Below are 20,816 nucleotides of genomic sequence, written 5' to 3'. Positions count from 1 at the left end.
TGGAAGTTGTTTTGAGGACAGTCTAGAGAGACAAAATGCTTTAGGCAGAGATATCAATTACAAGGCTATTCCAAGAGTTTACGTAAAAGTGATGATGATCTAAACCAAGGTACTTGCCATATGAGGGAAGAAAAAGAGATAGATCAGATTTTTTGTTGTTGGTTTTTGTTTTTTGCTTAGATGGAAACAAAACAGCAAGTGATTCGCTATGGGAGACAAGGAAAATCTCCAGTTCTCTATCTTATGCCAATAATGTGTGCTCAGCTCCTAGCAAGATGCAGCATTTGGCATGGCTCCACTAATGACATCATTTCACTTTTGCCTTATATTTATGCATCTACACCCCCCCCCATATTCTCTACTAGGAAACCATTTGTCTATATGGCTTCCTGAACCAGAATACATTTTAATCCCTTAAGTCTGAAAAATTGGGCTTCTTTCCCTCGGGAAAACAACAGCAACAAGAAGATAATATCAGTTAAGCCACACCAACATGGACTTACTGAAGAGGGAAGTCGAAGGAAAGGATGGTGGAAGAGATGGAGGAGAAGGGGAGGAAGATGGGTGGTGTTCCTTAACAGAGGAAATTTAGGGGCTGTGCCTAATACTAGTGGGGGAAGTTACCGCCAAGATACCCTGAAATGGGGGGAGTAGTAATAACATCTGTTATCTGCAGGAATAACAATGCACTGAGAGGGCAGAGCAAAGAGGATGTATCCCTTGCATTGTTTTGGAAGATTCCTGGGATGTCATGAGGTATAAGTAGAGGTTGGAGTTGAATGCAGATGGCAATGAACTCAAATATAAAGTCCAATGGTCTGTCTAAAGAAATTCTCTAATTACCACCTCAAGGGTGCTAAACACAGGATGAAGGGGTGGAGGGGTGGTGGTCGGGTGATCATTAACCTGTCAGGATACATGAGTCAGAGATAACGTTCTTAGTTTCAATGCTATACTTGGAAGAACCTTGACATTCAAAATGTCAGCTCCCACAAACTCAGAATTGGAAAAGGTGTCTGTCTAGCTTGGCCTAATCTCACAGACACCCTGATTTACTTCACTATTGTATTATACATGCACTTAGAATTGGAAAATTCTTGTACATTGCAATTTAGAAGTAGTAATGGGCTCAGAGAGGTGGCAGGAACAGTGAGAGTGGGTTGTGTATGTGTGTGTACGTATTTAGGTCTGGGAACATTTTTATACTTCAAACAACAATGGAATTGCTACAGTCATATACAATTATTTTTCCTTTTTAGATATCCATATTTTCTTTTTCCTTTTAAGAACTGTTTTTTAAGGTTTTTTTTCCAAAAAATCTGGTCTTTTGAAAAATAAGATCTCAAGAACCTTTTTCAGTGTGTATCTTAAAGCTGAATCTATTTTCCTACCATACAAAACTGTCACTCTACATTTAGTTAAACTATTCCTGAGACCGCCCTTCTTTCAAAAAAGCTTCTTGATTTGTGGAGAGATTTGCTGACAGTTTTTGTTTACTCCTAACTACTTTATTTCCTAATATGCTTGAATTTGAAGATATATACATACATACACACGTATGTATATACTAATACAGATATATGTATATCCTAATATCTATAGCTACAGATAGACATATAAACAACATAAACAAACATATACACAAATACATATAGAGATAGAGATAGGTAGAGACGATAATATTAGAATGCACTTTGTAAGTCTTAGAGTTATGTATAAATCCTGGTCATTCTGCATATTATGGTTATCATTATTTGTTATGGTCAGGCCTGCATTTAAGGAAGATCCCTTTGGTAGGAGTTGAAAGGATAGACTGGAGAGATTTAGGCATTTTAGACAGAGATATCAATTAGGAGGCTATCCCAATAGTCCAGACAAATATACAATTTGATGAAAGAGTAAATGAAGTCTCTACCTGGGGGAAGGATCTTAACCCCATATTTGGAAGCATTGGGGCCCATTTCCTTTATGAATAACTTAACATTCTAAAGTGACTTTCCTCTTAGAGAGAAGACACAGCCTTGCCTTCTTCTCCCCTTCCTACTCTGATCTTTATGCTTCCTTGACCTTTTATTAAAGAGACCTGGTCTCTTCTCTTCTGTTCAAAACACCTAATCCTAAGTAGTAAAATAAAGTATGCAAACCTTTCTTCATTAGAGCTATGTCTATTTTTCCATTTCGTTCCTAAAATGTAGATAAAGAGATTCTATGCTAAACATTTTGCTAATGAATTCTTTGTATACCATACTCATCACTTAAGGGAGAATATACTGTCAAGTGGAAGGAAAAAAAATAATTTCCCCAAAGCCTGAGTCATTTCTGCTCCCATGGAGTAGACAGTCTGTCTGGAGAGATAAGCACTTTTAGGCTTGGATCTGTAGGTTTACAATATATACACAAATACAGGTTGCTTTCACTGGCATCCTAATTGCTCTGTCACTCTGTCAGCTAGGTTGTCTAGCTACATTTTTCCCCTCTTACTGATGATATCTCACTTTTCTTTGAAAAAGTAAAGGAGTATTTTCCTTATAGCAAAGAAGAAACCCTCTGGAAATCCATCAAGAAGGCACCCAGTTTCTCCAGCAATTCACATTGGTTTCTAAATGTCTGGCATTACTATTGTCAGAATGTCTTCACTCTGTGGCTATTTTGTTTTGTTCAAAAGACTGAGGTGGAAAATCACCCTGAAAATAAAGTCTCACTAGAGACAAGAAGAAGAAAAAAGAATGAAAAGGACAAGGAGGAGAAAAAAAAGAGAAAGAAGAATAGAGAGAAGGAAAGGAAGAGAAAAAGGAGTAGGAGAAGAAGTAAAAAGTAGGAGGATGAAGGGAAAAAGGAAAGAGGGATGGAAAAGAAGAAGATGACATTCACAATGACAATGACAATGACGAGGTGTTATTGTTGTTCTTTTTTCCCTCCATGTAGCAATTCATTTGCCAGTCAGTTGAGTATTCTATTTCAAAACATTTATTAGCACAATAATAAGCAGGATATATATATATATATATATATATATATATATATATATATATATAATGTATATAGGTGTCTGCACAAATTGATGTGTATGACCGGACATATATAAAACACATTTTAAAATGAAATGGTGAGTAAAACATGGTTGAAGGAAGGAGGAGGAAAAGGATAAGCAGCAGAAGAAGTCAGAGAAGAACATAGAGAAGACATGTTGTGAAGAAATATTCAGACATTAGATTACTATAGTCATTTACTACTGTGTCTCAGGTGCCTAACCTATTTCATTGATCATTCACTCTATTTCTTAGACAGTACCAAATAGTTTTAATGACTTCTGCTTTAGAGTATAGCTTTAGATTTGGTATGGCTAGCCCACCTTCCTGTGCATTTTTTTCATTATTCCCCTTGGTTGTAAAGAAAACGTATTCACTGTGGCTCAAACTTCCATGGACTCTATATGGGAGGATCATCAATTCATAAATTCACAGTTGAATATTACAACAGCTTCCTAACTATTGTGATTCTAAGTTCAAAGTCAAAGAGAAAGTTACAGGTTTTCCTTAGTATCACCTTGATAATCTGAAATTATAAAAAACAATCATTAGGAACTCAAAAAATGGTTGATATTTTAAAATCCACACAAGGAGACAAGCACATGATATAAACTGAACCATTTTTCATGTTTTACTTTCCTTCATGAGGGAAAAGCATGAGTCTTGAGCCTTTAAAGTGTTTTATGTAATTTTAAGTCAACTAGCCTCTTATGTGCTTCCCAAATTCTGCATCCTCTTGCAGAATGCAATGGTCACTGGACCATTCACGGTGAAATATTGAAGGAATAGAACCAAAGACATTTAAGCCATGGGGTTGCTCTAGCATTTTAAAACATAGAAAATTGCTTCATTTCCTCCACATATAAGGACATCCATGGCAACTGCTCCAAGAATCAGTTGAACTTTAGAACTAAACATCAAGGACAGGATTTCTAGCCGTGTGTGTGTGTGTGTGTGTGTGTGTGTGTGTGTGTGTGTGTGTGTGTGTGTGTGTGCGCGAGAGAGAGAGAGAGAGAGAGAGAGAGAGAGAGAGAGAGAGAGAGAGAGAGACAGAGACAGAGACAGAGACAGAGACAGAGAGACAGAGAGACAGACAGAGGCAGAGACAGAGAGACAGAGAGACAGACAGAGACACAAAGAGATACAGTCAGAGAGACAGACAGACATCTAACAGACAGACTCTTTTTGCAGCAGTTTGGTGAAGCCTATAGAACCTTTCTCAAAATATTTTCAATGCATAAAATAAAATATAGAAGATTACGAAGGAAATCTAAAATAAAGAAATTCAGTAATCAAAATGTATTTTAAAAATTCACAGGGCACATTCCTCGTTTAAGAATCTCTGATTAGGGTCACATGTTAAGGTAAGGGTTCAGGCCTTCTTATCATGTGGTCACGTACAGGTACACTTTCTCTGTTTTTCTGTGCCAGGCTTTCAAATATTTTCCTCCCGCTGTGTGACATGACCTTTGACCCCCAAACCCCTATTTTTCCCCCGGAGGCTGCATGTTGGTGGGGCAGGGCCCTCAGGTTTGGCTCTGCGGAATGGCTGCTTTGTTCCTGGCCTTCCTGTAGAAACACTCTCTGCTCTCCACCTAACCCCTACCTATGGCTGCTCCCATGAGCCTTCTCCATGGCCACACAGCCAGCCAAAGCCCTGGCCCCCAGTGGCTCGTATTACATCGCTGGCTCCGTCTCAGTCATCTTTGTCACCTGCTCCAATGACAAGATCGCCAAGACTATTGCCAGGTCTGTGGTGGAGAAGCGACTGGCTGCTTGTGTCAATTTGGTACCTCAGATTACATCTGTCTATGAATAGAAAGGAAAGATTGAGAAAGACAATGAGGTGATTATGATGATAAAGCCTCAAACTGCCTTGTCACCATCCTTGACAGAATTTATTCATTCTGTTCATCCATATGAAGTGGTTGAAGTCATTGCATTGTCTATGCAATAGGGGAACCTCCCATACCTTCACTGGGTAAAAGATAGCATCACTCCTCAATGATGATTCTATTTTTGTTTTGTTTTGTTTTGTTTTGTTTTACGGGGCAATGGGGTTATGTGACTTGCCCAGAGTCATACAGCTAGTAAGTGGCAAGTGTCTGAGGTCGGATTTGAACTCAGGAACTCCTGAATCCAGGGCCGGTGCTTTATCCACTGCGCCACCTAGCCGCCCCTGATGATTCTATTTTGATGACTTTTGAGCCTACTCTGACACCTTCTACATTCTCTCATGTTCTTTAATAAACCCTATTCCCAGGGGAAAAAAAAGAATCTCTGATTAGTACCACCTCAGGGAAGGGAAAAGGGAGGGAGGAAGGGAGCAATAGAATTTGGAACTTAAAACTTTAAATAAAAAATGTTTATTAGGAAAAAAAAATCTCTGATTGGTTGGTTTCATTAAGGCACCTAATATTTTCTCTTCCTCTCCAAATATGGATATCTGTTTAGACTGTGTCTTTGAATACATACATGGTCTCTCTGATGTCAGTCTCACATCCTCTAGTTGCTTCAATGACCATTTCTGTGACTTCTCACTTTATACATATAGCCCAAAGTTCTCCCCATCTTTCTATTCTCCTATTGGCTACCTATCTCTCATTTGACATATCTACCATCAGACTGTGAACTCCTCAATGGCAGGATCCATTTTTCTGAAGGGGGGAGGGTGGTTTGGTTTGCCTTCCTTGGAATCCTTAGTATTGATCAGGGTACCTGCTACAAAACCAGGTGATCAGTAATGCTGGCAGACTTGCCTTGAATCTGGTGGTCCAAGAGAACTTTGAATTCAACATGACCCAAGTTGCATTGAAGAGACAAATTAGAAGTTTGCTTGTGTTTAGGCAGATATGCTTATTTATAAAATATATGGTCACTGTGACCTCAGGCATCTCTGTGGCTTCCCAGATTGAGGAACCATATGTATTCACCATATTTCTTCTGTTCATCATCATTATAAAACTCACATTTCCATAGCCCTTTGTAGGTTTGAGAGGCATTTTGTAGATATGACCTCATTATATCCTCACAACAACCCTTTAAATAGGTATATTACTCTTTACATTTTGCAGGTGAGGGTACTGAGGCCCTACAAATTTAAGTAACTCACCAAAATCACACAGCTATCTGTTTCAGTATTCAAGCCCAGAACTTCATAGGCTTATATCCATAAAGTCTTTTCGGACTCCTAATCATCTTCTACCTACATAGGTAAACTTGGAAGCTTGGATTTGCTAATTCAGTTCCAGGGAAAAGGAAGTGAGACCAGAATGATTCAAAATGAACTGTATTTGATTATTGAGTCATGCATATACTTGACGTCTTATGCCATTTTCTCTTGGAGAAATGTTGAATCTAATGGTATAATTGGATTGGAGAATCAGAGAAACTGGGAATGAGCTCCTTCTGTTCTTTGGCTTCTTACTGTTGCATGGGTTACTTTATTTTTTAGAGACTACATTTTCTTTATATATCCTAAGTGAAGGGGTTGGGTTAAATATCCAATCAAGTCTCTTCCCGCTCTGGATGTCAGGATTCATAGATCCTTTGCTTGAATTGGAAATACTTGAAACATGAAAAGAATGTCCCTAATGCCAATGCTAATTTGATTTGGTTTCAGAACACAAGACAATTTTAATAATAAAAAAAAAAATGCAGGTCGCCAGATAATAGAAGTATTGCTTCTGTGGAAATGTATACTAATGCACAATCAGATAACCAAAAACTAGTTTTTAGTGAGCAAGGAAAATTAGGTTTGTAGGCTAGAAAATCTTTGTGGAAGTTAGAAAAAAAGAAGAATTTTCCAAACCAGTTATGCTCCACTTCTTTCTCAAAAAGTGCAAAGGAAAATGAATACATTTCTAGGAAATGTGTCAGGTTTTCCCTGAAAGTCATCAGTTTCTTTGATAAGAATTCAAAGATTCTTGTCTGAGAGTAAATATGGAACTAGCTGAGAACAGCATATCATCTGGTAGAAAAAAAAAGGAGACAATCCAATTTAAAAGGTTTAATGTTCATCTATAGAAAAGAATTATCAGGAACTTCCAATTCTGTGCTACTTCTCCACTTTCTCTTACATTTTGTGATGAGTTAGATCATCTGAGAATATTCCAAAGGCTCTGCAATAGGAATGACCCATATTTTTTTTTTAATTTGGACAGGGGATAGTAGAGGAAGCACCAACTCCAGCAATAAGAGGATTGGTCAAAGGATCAGAAATTCATGATTTTATAGTTGGAAATATCTCTAGACCAACTCCTTCATTTTACAAATGGAGAAAGCAAGAGGAAACACTTTGTTTACAATCAGAGAAGCAGCAAATAGCAGAATCTGAATTCAGACCTAGGGTTTCTGATAGCATTAATGCTAATTCTAATGCTAACCCACAGCTGACTTAGTAACCTATGGCCTAGCTTCTGAAACTATGGGTTGTGACCCCATATGAAGTCATCTAACTGGATGTGGGTGTTACGAAAAATTGGTAATAGTAAATGATTCTGTATACCTATTTTATATACCTAAATACCCAAGGTTGCATAAAAATTTCTCAGGTGAAAAGTGGATGTGAGTGGAAAAAGTTTAAGAACCCCTGACCTAGGGGATGGCAACCCTCTCTGGAATGAAGAGTAATTTTTTTTTTTAATGAAAAGTTAACAATAACAACAGCCACATTACCAGTAGAAAAAGGTGGAGGGTTCCCTTACCTTCAATGGGTTTAGGAACAAAGTGTGATGAGGGTTTGGTTTTTTTCACTCTGTTTCCTTTCATAATTTGACCTTCTTTATTGAGTCCCAGAAACCAGGCTCGTCCTGATTCCTGCTGCCGGTAAAGTGTAGAAGAATAGATAACGTAGTAGTTTTCAAAGACAGACTCCTTAAATTTGCACTCAGGTGTGAAAACATCCTGTAGGGAAAAGAAAGTGGAGACAAAAAAATAAGAAAGGAAGGAATTAATCAGCAGTTACTTCAGTTTGACATTGCAGAAAGACTTTCCCTGGGAAGGACAAATCAAAATGGATTGAGCAGTCGCAAACACAGTGAGCCATATCAAACTCACAATGAATATCAAGAGCTTTTAGACTGGAAAGCCTTCTCCTCAAGCTGGAATTTTAGTCAAAAACACATGTCCTGATAACTCCCATGGCTGACAAATAAAGTAGGCTGAATCATATTTACCTTGCAATTCTCAAACTAGTGACTTATTTACTTAAGTAATGACAAGTATCCTTGTCAGAGGATCCTTGGCACATTACAAATGGCAAAAACAATTTGGTTTGCCTTGGGCACAAGAAAATACAGACAAACATAATGCATCACCATGTGATGAAATATTTAAGGTAAAACAGAAACTGCCAGGCCAGTAAAAAGTGTTTAGAATATTGTGTGTTCTTCCTTTTTTTTTTTAATGTGAACAATTTCCTGAATTAATTTTGTCCAGTTTCTTGAACATGGCAGACAATACACTTATGAAGTTGAATTTCTGGAATGGAATCAGAGAAACTGAAGAGCTTGGAGGGTACTCAGAGGCTATCTAGTTTAACCAATGCTTGAAAAAGAATCTCCTACATGATCAAACTTCGAGTAGTCATCTAGCTTTTACTTCAGACCCACCAGTGATGGAAGACTTCTTACTCCCCAAAGCACACTACTATACTTTAGGACAGCTTTAAATTTTAAGAAATTAGTCCTTACATCAAACCTAAATCTTTCTCTTGACAAACTTCCACCCACTGCTGCTAGTTTGTTTGTTTTTGAGCCAAGAAGACTGGATTTCATTTCAGTTCAATGTTCTCAAAGTATCTGAAAGCTAGCAATCATATTTCCCCAATGCCTTATCTTTTTGAGATTAAAGATCCCTCTCATCTATATCCAATTCCATTACGAAATGATATCAAATCTCTATTCTCTCCTATTTGCCCCCCAAGATTTTGTCTATATTATAAGTTTCCTACCTAAAATTGGTGCCCAGAACTGAACACGAAATTCCAAATGTGTCCTGACCATGGCCAATTCCAATGTCACTATTATCTTCCTAGTCTTAGATAATTCTTGGCATCTCTTAACATGGTCTCAGATAGCATTAGTTCTTGTAGCTGCCATAGTACAACAAAATCCTCCTCCAAAGCCTTACTGGGAATGGAGAAATTTTAAAAGCTAATACAGGGGCAGCTAGGTGGCGCAGTGGATAGAGCACCAGCCCTGGATTCAGGTGTACCTGAGTTCAAATCCGGCCTCAGACACTTAATACTTACTAGCTGTGTGACCCTGGGCAAGTCACTTAACCCCCAACTGCCTCACTAAAAAAAAAAAAAAAAAAAAAAAAAAAAAAGCTAATACAAACCAACTGTTTCAAGCACACAAATGAAAATGGGGTACGTTATGGTAGCAGTGCAGCCTGGGAGAAAGGAAGATCGAAATTTACCCTTGGCTGCCTCAGTAACAAAATAAGATATCTGTGTTGCCTTTATGATGAAAACAAACAAAAACAAACTGACAAAATGAATCATAGATATTTTATAAAGAAGTCATGTGAGTGTGTGTGTGTGTGTGTGTGTGTGTGTGTGTGTATGTCTGTGTCTCTGTTTTCCTGAAGTTAAAACAGAAAAGATTTTTGGGGAAAAGACAAAATAAACCCACCTTAATTCAACTAAAAAAAAGGGAATAGTGATCATCAACACCTATGACAGGTGTTTTGATATGGTACAATCCTATGCTCTTTGTAATCCCCTTAAGGCATTGGTTATCACACATAAGACTCCATGTTTGAAAGAACATACCCATGTCTCGTGACTAGTGAATTTCTGTGCGTACTTAAAATTACTGATGACTAAAAATCAGTAACAGATTACCCCAAATCCTCCCTCTCAGCTGGTTCTTTCTCTGCTAATTGTTTTGTTCCTTCCATTTAGAAAAAAACTTGATCATTTACCAGTGAATCCCAGAGGTACAATAGCAGCAAGTTTTCTTGAAATAAAAAATAACCTAGATAAAGGTCCTCTCCACTTTTTAAAGTCATTAGCCAAAACAAAAGTAAGATGAAAGAAATGAATAAGAATAGAGATGGGACAAGAGATTTGTTTTTCTTTTTTGGATTGTTGTTGACATCAGTCAAATAGACTGGAAAACCAGAAAAATAAACTGATTACAAAAAAAAATCAGTAAAACCATCCTAACTTCAATTTTCAATGGATATAACTGCATTAAATGACCTTTTTCTCATCTATTGGAGGGTAAATTCTTCAATAACCATCTCTCACTTCTCATTGTAACTAAGACCAATTTTTTTTGTTAAAAAGAACTTAGGGGCAGCTAGATTGCACAGTGGATAGAGCACCGGCCCTGGAGTCAGGAGTACCTGAGTTCAAATTCGGCCTCAGACACTTAACACTTACTAGCTGTGTGACCCTGGGCAAGTCACTTAACCGCATTTGCCTCACTAAAAAAAAAAAGAAAGAAAGAACTTAGACCAAATGAAATATTGGGTTGACGTAAATAAGGATACTATTTTGGACTTCTGCTCTTGTTATAATTTAATAATTTTGGAAACATGAGAATTTAAAGTTAAAATAGTTCACTTAAAAAATCAAACACCTGGTGGCATTTACTGTTCATTAACAGTGAGGGTGGTTCATTTGGATGCTTTTGGCTTCTCACATAGATACAATTCACATCTGTTTTTCAAATTCAAATATCCTTGTATTTGAATTACGCAAAGTTGAGTTGAGATGGTCTCAGAGTTCCAAGTGTCTAGGTAGATTAGTGTCTATAAATATGTATGTTTTAGTGAAATTCAAGGTCAACATGAGTTAAGCTAGCTGTTTTAGGGTGCAAATTTAAACTTAATGCTAAAAGAAGAATGTGTGTATATATATATATACATACATATCTACATATCTACGTATATATGTATATATATATGTATATGTATATATATATGTGTGTGTGTGTGTGTGTGTGTATATATATATTCCTTACACATTCATACCATAGTGGAATTAACTAATACAGAATGAACTTCAGAATGAGCACTGAAATCTTGGAGCAAAGACTAAAAACTGCTTGTCAGGATTTCCTAGGGAGCATGTTTGGCCATATATGGGTTGGATGAGGTGATAACTGAGGTTTCTTCCAACTATTTTACTTATTTCTGCTTCAAGAAGACAACAGACATAAAAAAAAAGAAGACAACAGAGCAAGAAGTTTAGTCATACCTTCCCCCGACCCGATGCCAGCTACAGATATACTAGCCCTGAATCCTTTCTTTGCACTATAGTAACTATTACATCTATGCTGCTCTCACCCAATTAAAAAAAAGATGGCATTGATGAAGAGGAAATTATGAATATCTTGAAGCCCCATATAATTTTCATAGGATGTGAAAGTGATATTTCCATTAGTCATGATAACATCAAAGATCCTGAGGGAAATCACTTCCAATGGAGATCTTTGATCTCCATCTGTTATATGAAGGGAGCTTGTGGATCAGTCAGCTATTAAACAGTGGGCACAGACTGAGATTTGAAAGATACTAGTGAGAGCAACTGGTCAAAAGACCTCTTCTGATGATGAAATCCAAGTCTGGAGAAATGAAGTGACTTAATCACACAACTAATTACAAAAAGGTCCTAGATCTCCTAATCCCTTCCTTCCAGAAGATCTATGAAAAAAAAAAAAAAACTTAATCTGTGTTAGTTTAAGAAACTTTTAAAATTCCATGTGGTATAGACATGTATCAGGGTTAGATACATAATCTACACTATATCATTTAGGTCATTGCCTAAGCATGTATGTCAAATAACTACAGAATCTGAAACTTAGAAGGGAACTTCAAAGCAAATAGTCTGACCCACACACCAAAGGAGCCTCATAACAAACATATCAGACCAGTAGTTGTCCAGCCTCTGCCTGTATTTTTTGGCCTCCCCTTTAATGTGTGCCCATTATAGTTCTATCCACATGCTCTTTCAGCACAATGCTCAAAAACGTTTCATTTAGATTTTTCAGCAAAGATGGGAATTATCACATGTCTCCAAAAGAACCATTCTACAGTTACACAAAGCATTTTCCGAATAAGAGTTAAATAGATGTGTATAGATGGAGGCATTCATTGAGCCAAAAGTAATGCAATGGGATGGATAGCCTAGTTTTCTCTAGCATATACTGGGAAGATAGGGGGAATCAATAGCATAAAATAAGTTTTTTTTTTATTGGATTTCTTTGAAGTCCAGTCCTGGAATCTCTGGTAGTCTCCATTAATTTATGGGTGGGTTTTTTTGTTTGTTTGTTTTCTTTTTTTTGTTGTTGTTGGGTTTTTTTTTGGTGAGGCAATTGGAGTTAAGTGACTTGCCCAGGGTCACACAGCTAGTAAGTGTTAAGTGTCTGAGACCAGATTTTAACTCAGGTCCTCCTGAATCCAGGCCTGCTGCTCTATCCACTGTGCCAGCTAGCTGCCCCATCCATTAATTTATAATCAGTGTTGTCATTGTCATCACCATCATCAATGGGAGGCAATAGGTTGTAGTGTATAGTAAACTGCTCTTAGAGTCAGAAAGACCTGGGTCCAAATTTTATTTCTCACAATGGCTTTGTGACTCTGGACAAATGACCTAAGTTCTCATTGCTCGAGAGAGCATTCTAAAATTCTATGTTGTATGGAAAGTGCCAAGCAATATAAGAAAAGTAGTTTCCTCATCTAAATGTTTCCCATGCCAAAGAAATTCCAGATACATTTCCTATCCCTCTTAATATTTGTTTTTCCAATAACATGGCTTCAGTGAAGACAATGAATAATCTGTGCAAGAGTCCTAAAGTTACTCTTTCCAAAGACCAGTCCCTCATCCTCAGACACTCAATCCATGGAATAACATCTTCTTCTTCTTCTTCTTCCATAAGTAATATATAAATAAAATTATCTTGTTTGTGTAGAAGAAAATTCATGTGCTATATGAAAACACTGAATTAAAAGTTTAGCTCTAGACCTCTCTAGAGGCATGTGTGTGTATTACCATCCCTAATAAGTTATATCATATATGTATCCATGTATGTGTGTATGTATGTATGTGTATACACATATATATACCCATGTATACACATGCACATACATATATATATATAATATAACAAATCTCTTTCTCTCTATATATACATACATATATTGCAACTTATTAGAAGTGGTAAGGCTCTAACAGATGGGAGACTGTTTATCAAAAATGAAATTAATATTTCTTCATGGAAAGGTGAGACAGGAGTATATTTGAAGCATGAAGAAACAAAATGGAATTTTTTTTTCCCATGGGGCAATAAGGGCTAAGTGACTTGCCCAGGATCACACAGCTAGTAAGTGTCAAGTGTCTTGAGGACTGATTTGAACTTGGGTACTCCTGAATCCAATGCCAGTGCTTAATCCACTATGTTGCCTAGCTAGAAATGGAATGTTGAACATGAGTAAATAGGAAGAAAGACATCAGAAAGTGATTGGTCTAAATCTCTTTAGACTTATCATATGAGGGGAAAACCACAATTAATGAATTATAGTCCACTGCCTTTCTCTCTCTCTGTCTCTCTCTCTCTCTTTCTCCTGAAACTATCACAGACATGGTTTTACTTTTTTACTTTGTGTTTTGGATATAAGAGTGTGGGCATCCCCTTGAATTACTGGGGTCATACCCAAAACAAGATGTGAAAACCTAAGCCCACAAAAATATGCACAAAAATTATCTTAGATTATAGTATGCCATTTGTGGTACTTGGCTACTCTGTTGACAATATTGAATTCATGACTGAAAGTGTTAAAATTCTTGACAATCTTATTTCCATGATAGAATTCACTGCAATGGGCCAACCTTCATAATTTTAACTTTTGAATTGTTTTTATTGTTGTTCAGTCATTCATTTATGTCCAACGCTTATGTCATACAACCTTTGGATATATGACTGAAAAACTTGCGTGGATAGAGTGTTCACTGTTGATCTTTAGCTGCTGTTGTTGCTTGTTCTTGGTCTTTGAAGAGCACCATGCCATTGAGAAGGGGAAATCTTGACTTTCATGTGAGTTGGATTTCAGGGAGGCAGCATTGTACAAAGACACCAGCCTCATTCTCTTCTCTGAAGCCATCTGGGTCCAGTGAAAAGATAAAGATCAGGATGATTAGAGATGGCCCTGGATATAGTGGGAACCCTTGGCTTTTTTAAGCTATGGTCTTTCCCATGGCTCACTTTGTCTGAGGCAACATCCATTTCGTGATTAAGGCGAGATAAGAAATGAACCAAAAAAGGCCTCTTTTACATAGCCCAAAAAACTGGGAAAAAATCACTCTGGGAGGGGAAGACCATCAGTGTGTCTGGTCAAATGGGTCCAATTGCTATTTACACTCACTCAGAGGCAAAACAATGTGCACCTGGGACTTGGGATGGGACTCATTGCTAGCCAATCAATGAGAGCCAGAGTGATTTGTTCTTAAGGCATTGTACTTTAAAAATAAGTCTAGTCCTTACACCCCAAGATATCTTGTGAGGCTTCAGAGAACAACATTTATATTCCTCTGTGCAAAGCACTCACAGGTAAGGATATGATTCTCTATGTGAACAGAGGGAGAGGAAAGAGGGAAGACGGCTAGCACACATACACACACAGAAAAGATATAATTATTGCAATACCTATTTTATGAGTGGACTTCTATACTATCATCTTAAATAATATCATAGCATATTTGTCCTTATTATGACAAGTATGAAAAAATGCCACAGGCAAATGGCACCCAACAGACTAAGCTTGATCATGAAGAGGCCCTTGCTTTTTCATTCTTTTCTTTCCATTTTTACATGGAGATGGAATTATCCCATTCATATATTAAAACATCAGAACAAAATTAGTTACATGAAAAATTAGAATAAATACTAAGGAAGACAAAGACAGGAAGAAGACCTAGACCAGAACAAGCTCACAAAGAAGATATCTATGTGAGAGGTAATAGTGTGTTGAAATAAGCTACTGTAAAATATATATTTTTAATATTTAATATGGGAGACATAGAACAAATAGGAAAAGAGAATAATTTTATGCCACAAAAAGGTAATCATGCTGATAAAGCTACCAACCCACAAGCTTCTTTCTTGTCTCAATAAAATCTTTAGAGAATTTCCTACATACATATCGAGTACTCCTGTGATGACTACATGAGAAAGCTACAGTAGTGCTTTCACAAGTTTCCCTGACAGAAAATCCATGCATTTTTGAGTCTATACTAGCTTTTCGGTTCTGTGCTAGGCACTGAGAATTAAAAAACAAACAAGCAAAAAAGAAATAGTGCCTGCCCTCAAGGAGAATATATTCTATTGAAGAAAACATACACATATATAAATCAATTAAATTCAAGCTATTTGAAGGTAATAGCATTAGCTAGGAAAATAAGGAAATAACTCATTTAGGGTGTGACAGTTAAGCCAAGGTTTGAAGGAATTTAGGATTTTTTTGAGGCATTGTTGATGATGAGGGGCATTCCAAGTATGGAGAATAAACTTTCCATAAAAGCGACTAGAGAAAGGAGATGAAGATATTTCCTATGTAATGTCATTATGAACGGTGACAATATCTTTCTTTGTAACACAAACAAAACATAGTTTTACCACATAGGTACTGATCGATTTCTAAAATACTCAAGGACTGAATGCAGATTGTGAAGGGTTAAAACTGCCAAATGGAGGAGTTTATATACTCCTTTATAAGGCAACAAAACTACTTGCAGAGGGGAGAGATAAGGTCAGACCTGTATTTTAGCATTTCCAATTGGGCAGTTGTGTGAAAGATGGATTGCAGAGGGAAGACACCAATGGCTCCCAGGCCAAGAGGCTTCTGCACTCATCCAAGCAAGGGATAATAAAAACCTAAACTATGGTTTTCACCATGCTTATGAAAATCTTTCTTGACTCCAACAACTCAATCAGCCAAGCACTAAATTGATCATTAGGTATTTATCTTTATATATATTTACTGTGGGTCAGCTCCTGTGTTAAACTCTTGAGATACAAGAGAAAAGCAAAACTTATTCTACCCCTATCTGACAGGGATATAGCATGTAAATAATCAGGCACAAACGTGATTTACACAAAAAAGATGGGAGGTAATCTTGGTGGGAGGACTAGCCTTAGCATCTATGAGGAGTTAACGAAGATCTCCTTTAGAAGATAGTACTTCAGTGAAATTTCAAAGGGAGCCAGAGATTTTAAGAGGCAGACACAGTTGTGGGAGCATTAGAACCATGGGGGAGAAGCTGGCACAAAAGCATGGAGGGCCGTATGCAATGCATAGTAAGTGAGCCAGTGTGGCTGGACCAAAGGAAGCACAGAAGGGAATATAATTGAAGAAAACTAGAAAAGTAGAAGAAAGATCCATTGGGAAGAGCTTTCAATTCCAAACCAAGACTTTATCCTGGAAGTGATAGCCAGTGCGCCTGATTGACGGGTCAGACCTAGGCCTTAGGATAATCATTTTGCCATCTGATTGTGGGATGACCTGAAGTGGAGAACAACTTGAGGCAGCAGACATGCCCTCCCCCTCAGAAGGCCACTTCAATAGTGCAGGTGAGAACTCATTGGGGCCTGACCTAGGGTGGGAACTGTGTGCATGAACAAAAAAAAGAAATACAAGTGAGATGGTATGGAAAACAGAATTTAAAGTTCTGGTAACTGACTCTATGTGTAGCGAGGAAGGGAATGCTCAAGTGTGGTGAAAGGTTGCCAGTTTGGGTGACTACAAGAATAGTGTTACTCTCACGAGTAATAGAATTCAGGAAACAAAAAGCGTTGGAGGAGAACATGTTATGTTTTGGATAGATTGGGTTTGAGATGTCTATGGGAAATCCAGTTCAAAATATCCAATAGGGAGTTGGTGGCATGGGAATAGAAATCAATAGAAAGAGTTGGATTGCAAATAGACAGACAGAACAGACAGACAGACAGACAGACAGACAGATATGAAGACTTGGGAATCATCTCCCTAGAGAAGATAAATAGAAATACCAGACTAATGATTCAGAGTTCAGAAGTACTTTGTCATTGTTGTTTGTAAAATTGTAGTAGATTCCTGAAGCAGGAACTGAACATTTTACCATTTGGAATATACTTGATTTAATCACTGCAACTGCTACAATACTCTACTGCTACTACCTCAAGTTGTGCAGGTGAAGCAAGCTTCTCAAAGACTGCACCACTGGAGTGTGACTTGTTTAAGATCTTATCTATTAACAATGGCTTAGAGCAAGAACCCAAAGATGCACTTTATTATATCCAAGGATAAGCCAAGGTATTTGGGGGGGGGTGGCTGGGGAGTGGTGCTTGGTTCTAGATAATTTTTTCTCAAATCATTTTCATCTTTTTGTTACAGGAGGTTTTCAATGTGTGTCACTGTGGGAATCACCAACCCCTAAGATGTCACCAAACAATGCAACACTGATATTCCAACAGCTTCAGTTCCAGCTCCTCCTTTTCTCTGAAATGAATGAACTAAACATGTTCTGAACAACCCAGGTCCTTGATAATCAGTCTCCATGACAAACAGAAACACTTTTCCCATCCCGGATGTCCATGTCTGAAGGCACAAGGTCAGAATGGCACATTTCCCACTAATTTCCTTATGAATTGAGGCTTTATGATCCTGTCTCTACTAAAACTTGTCTGGGAGGCCTCAGGCAAGTTTCTTTCATTCTTCCAACTTCCTCAGTTCTGTCCCCTGTAAAATGTAGAGGTATAATCATTCATCACTACTGCCACAAGTATTGCTCAGCTCTGCAGCCAGGACATCCTCTTCTGGATAGATATACTGCCCCATCAGCATTTGGTCTGTATCTTCTCTGATCAAGCATTTATGTCTGTGTTTCATTGAACAATCCTAAATCTTCTGGTTTGCATCTGTTCTTAATCCCTCCCTCAAGACATGTCCAGCTCATCCTCTGGTACTGACACTCTCTCTTCACTGCATCATACAAACCCTCCATAGCACAGGGGCTCCATACATATCCTTGACTGTGCACAGATATGTTCCTTTCTTTCCTTTGAGTCATTTGATGTCTATACCTTTAAAGAGTTGTCCATGGGTTTACCAGTAAGGCTTCTAATTTAACCAGCTGTGAGTGGGGAAAAACAGAATGCAGTGTGTGTGTATGTGTATGTGTGCATGTTTGACCATTTATGCGTGTGTTTGTGTGTGTGCCCATGTACTTAGTGTGTAGCAGAGATATAGATGTGCATTATTTAATCCAATCCAATAAACATGTAGCAAGCACTTCTGACATGCCAGGCACTGTGTTAAGTGTTGAGAATACAATTAATAATAAGCCAGACAGTGCCCACTCCTGAGGGGCTTACAGCCTGAAACATTAGGCCTCTACAATTTGTAGGACTAGAGCTCGGATTTCATTCTCATGGAACCTTCTGAATGTGGGTCCTGCCTCTACCAAGGCAGGTTGGTCCCTTTTGTGCCACTTAGTCTTAGAGCTCTGCCTGTCAGATGTCCCAATACCAGCATCCATCGCAGGCAGAACTTGAATCCAAGTCCTTAGGCTGTATTGAGGATCACATTGTCATTTAGGGAAACAAATTCCAGAAACTGTTCACCCTCCTTTTTGTCACATGAAGTTGAATGTAACACTATTATTTCCATATGATCTCCCTGGGAAATGATTCAGTATTCAGGGATTTAAGCACTATTTTGAGGACTCCCTGGAATGTTCAAGGAAGTGAGCATCATGGACAGGAAGGTACATTAAGTGAAATTAAAAGGATGGACCATTAGAAGGAGCAGCCAGGATGCACGGAGCCAGCATCCTATCACAAAGGTCAGTGATAAAGTATGAAGAAGACAAAGAGAGAAAAGCTTATAAACTTCCTCAGAAACTGTGAAGATACAAACTGTTAGGAAAAGGCAAATGCCCCAGCTCCCAATGGCCCCCCTTAAGGCTTACTGTCTATCAGCAAAAAAGCTGCATCAGCACACCAAGCACTCCAGCCCTGTAGTCTGTAATAATCTTCTACACAGTTTGGAAAGAAATAGAGGGAGACACTTTGGGTTGTAGAAATCATGGCTGCATTGCTACCTCCCTCTGCAAAGAATCTAAAGAGCAAGACTTTAGAATAGACAGTGACTGCTGATTGACATGCATGAAATGGGAGATTGGCCACCTTCTTGCCTTTCTCCAAGGTCCTATATGTGGGATATGTTTGAGCTAGTCCATAGACTGCCCAGAAACAATTGGGTGCATAACTGATGCTACCTTGGCTTAGAAATAATGAGCATATTTTGTCTGAGGTGCTGAAGAAGCATGAGCAGTCAAGGAAATGACCAAAACTGCCCTAAAAGTGGGAGTTATTGGAAAACAGTGGGCCTGGACCTCAGCCCCCATCCTTTTATGTCTCTTCTTACAGGATCAAAAAATATCAGATGGAGGGTGTTCTCATTTCCTTTTTTTTTTTCCTACAAAAAAAGATCATGCTTGGTGTTGTCATTTTAATTATTGGACTAAGAAGTAAGAGAGATGAAACCCAGATGAATAACCAGTAGCAGACTTACCAAGCATGAAAAGGAGTAGGTTGTTAAAAGACAGAATCAAGAGAAGATGGCCAGCAAGAAAATTACAGAAGAAAAAAAAGTAAGTTCTTAAGTAATAGAGTGAGCAGAATCCTAAAGGAATTTCATTTGCTGAAATGATGGAAGATGATAGCTAGCTAGCTAGCTAGCTAGCTAGAAGATAAATAAAAGATAGATAAATGATAGATGATAGATGCATGGATAGACATAGATTTTCTTGAGTTACATACAATGCATGTTCTACATATGTCAGAATAACTTAATGTTAAATTTGCCTTGCTCAGTTAAATATAATGTGTTCCTATCCAAACATTGTAGAAACCCAAATATATGTCATCTGTTATATTTAGTACACTAAACATTTATTATATACATGTACTTCTATATGTATGTATGAATGTATGCATGTATTTTTGTTTCTATCACTTAAATTATCCATATAGTAAATGCTGATTGACACTAAGAGATGTTTAAAGAAAGGTGGAGAAAAAGTATGTCAATTATTTAATCACGCAAAGTATAGGGGGAGCAATGGCTAACATACTTAATAACAGACATAGAAAGGATTTAGAACTATGTTGGAAGGCTAAAGCAAAGCGCAAAATATTGTAAATGTAAAGCTGTGCACCTGTTTTAAAATGCTTTATTTCTCGTGTACAAAATTAAGGAGTCACAGTTATGGAGCAGTTTGTTTGACAAAGTTCTGGGAGTTTAGTGAGTGGCAAAGCTGATAGAAGTCAAACATGTCATGTGGCAGCCTAACAAAAGCTATTGCAGGAGACATCTTACATTGTCAAATGAACTTGGCATGCTGGAGGATGCACAGAGAGGGACAACAGGGAGGGTGAGGAATTTGAAGTTCAGGACCCAATAGCATGTGGTGAGTGAATAGAAACATTAATATTCTGTAATGATTGGAATGATGCCACCTGCAGGAGACTTATAGTGGAAAAACTCCGCCATGAGGAGAAGGCCTCTAAGGGCAAGCCATGCGGTCAAGGTCCTTGGCTTCAGGAAGTGACCTTTGCGCATGGGTACTGTCTATCAAGGCTACCAGCCAATCAACTTGAGGAGCCTCCCATTTCTGGGGGGAGGACATGAAGTAGGAAGTGGTTCTTTTGGTTCCTGACCTTACCATGGTGGGTCGGATGATGGGGTCTCTTAGAAATAGTTAGATTTTTACCATTCTCTTTGATCCTAATGCTC

The 20,816-nt window shown here is 37.9% G+C and overlaps 1 protein-coding gene and 1 pseudogene across 4 annotated transcripts in view; one reads left to right on the top strand and one right to left on the bottom strand.

Moving 5' to 3' along the window:
- FGF12 (fibroblast growth factor 12) overlaps positions 1–20,816 on the bottom strand; it is a 591,423-nt gene that overhangs the window by 11,608 nt on the left and 558,999 nt on the right. For all 4 annotated transcript variants that reach the window (XM_043992660.1, XM_043992659.1, XM_043992658.1 and 1 more), the window contains one exon: positions 7,736–7,934. In XM_043992660.1, the coding sequence (XP_043848595.1) occupies positions 7,736–7,934 (199 nt within the window). The remainder of the gene's footprint in view (positions 1–7,735; positions 7,935–20,816) is intronic.
- LOC122746744 lies at positions 4,536–5,037 on the top strand (annotated as a pseudogene).

This window comes from Dromiciops gliroides, chromosome 3 (assembly GCF_019393635.1).
Source record: "Dromiciops gliroides isolate mDroGli1 chromosome 3, mDroGli1.pri, whole genome shotgun sequence".
Classification (NCBI taxonomy): Eukaryota; Metazoa; Chordata; class Mammalia; order Microbiotheria; family Microbiotheriidae; genus Dromiciops; species Dromiciops gliroides.
Note: the sequence above shows the minus strand (reverse complement) of the source record. Positions and strands in the feature narration are given on the sequence as shown.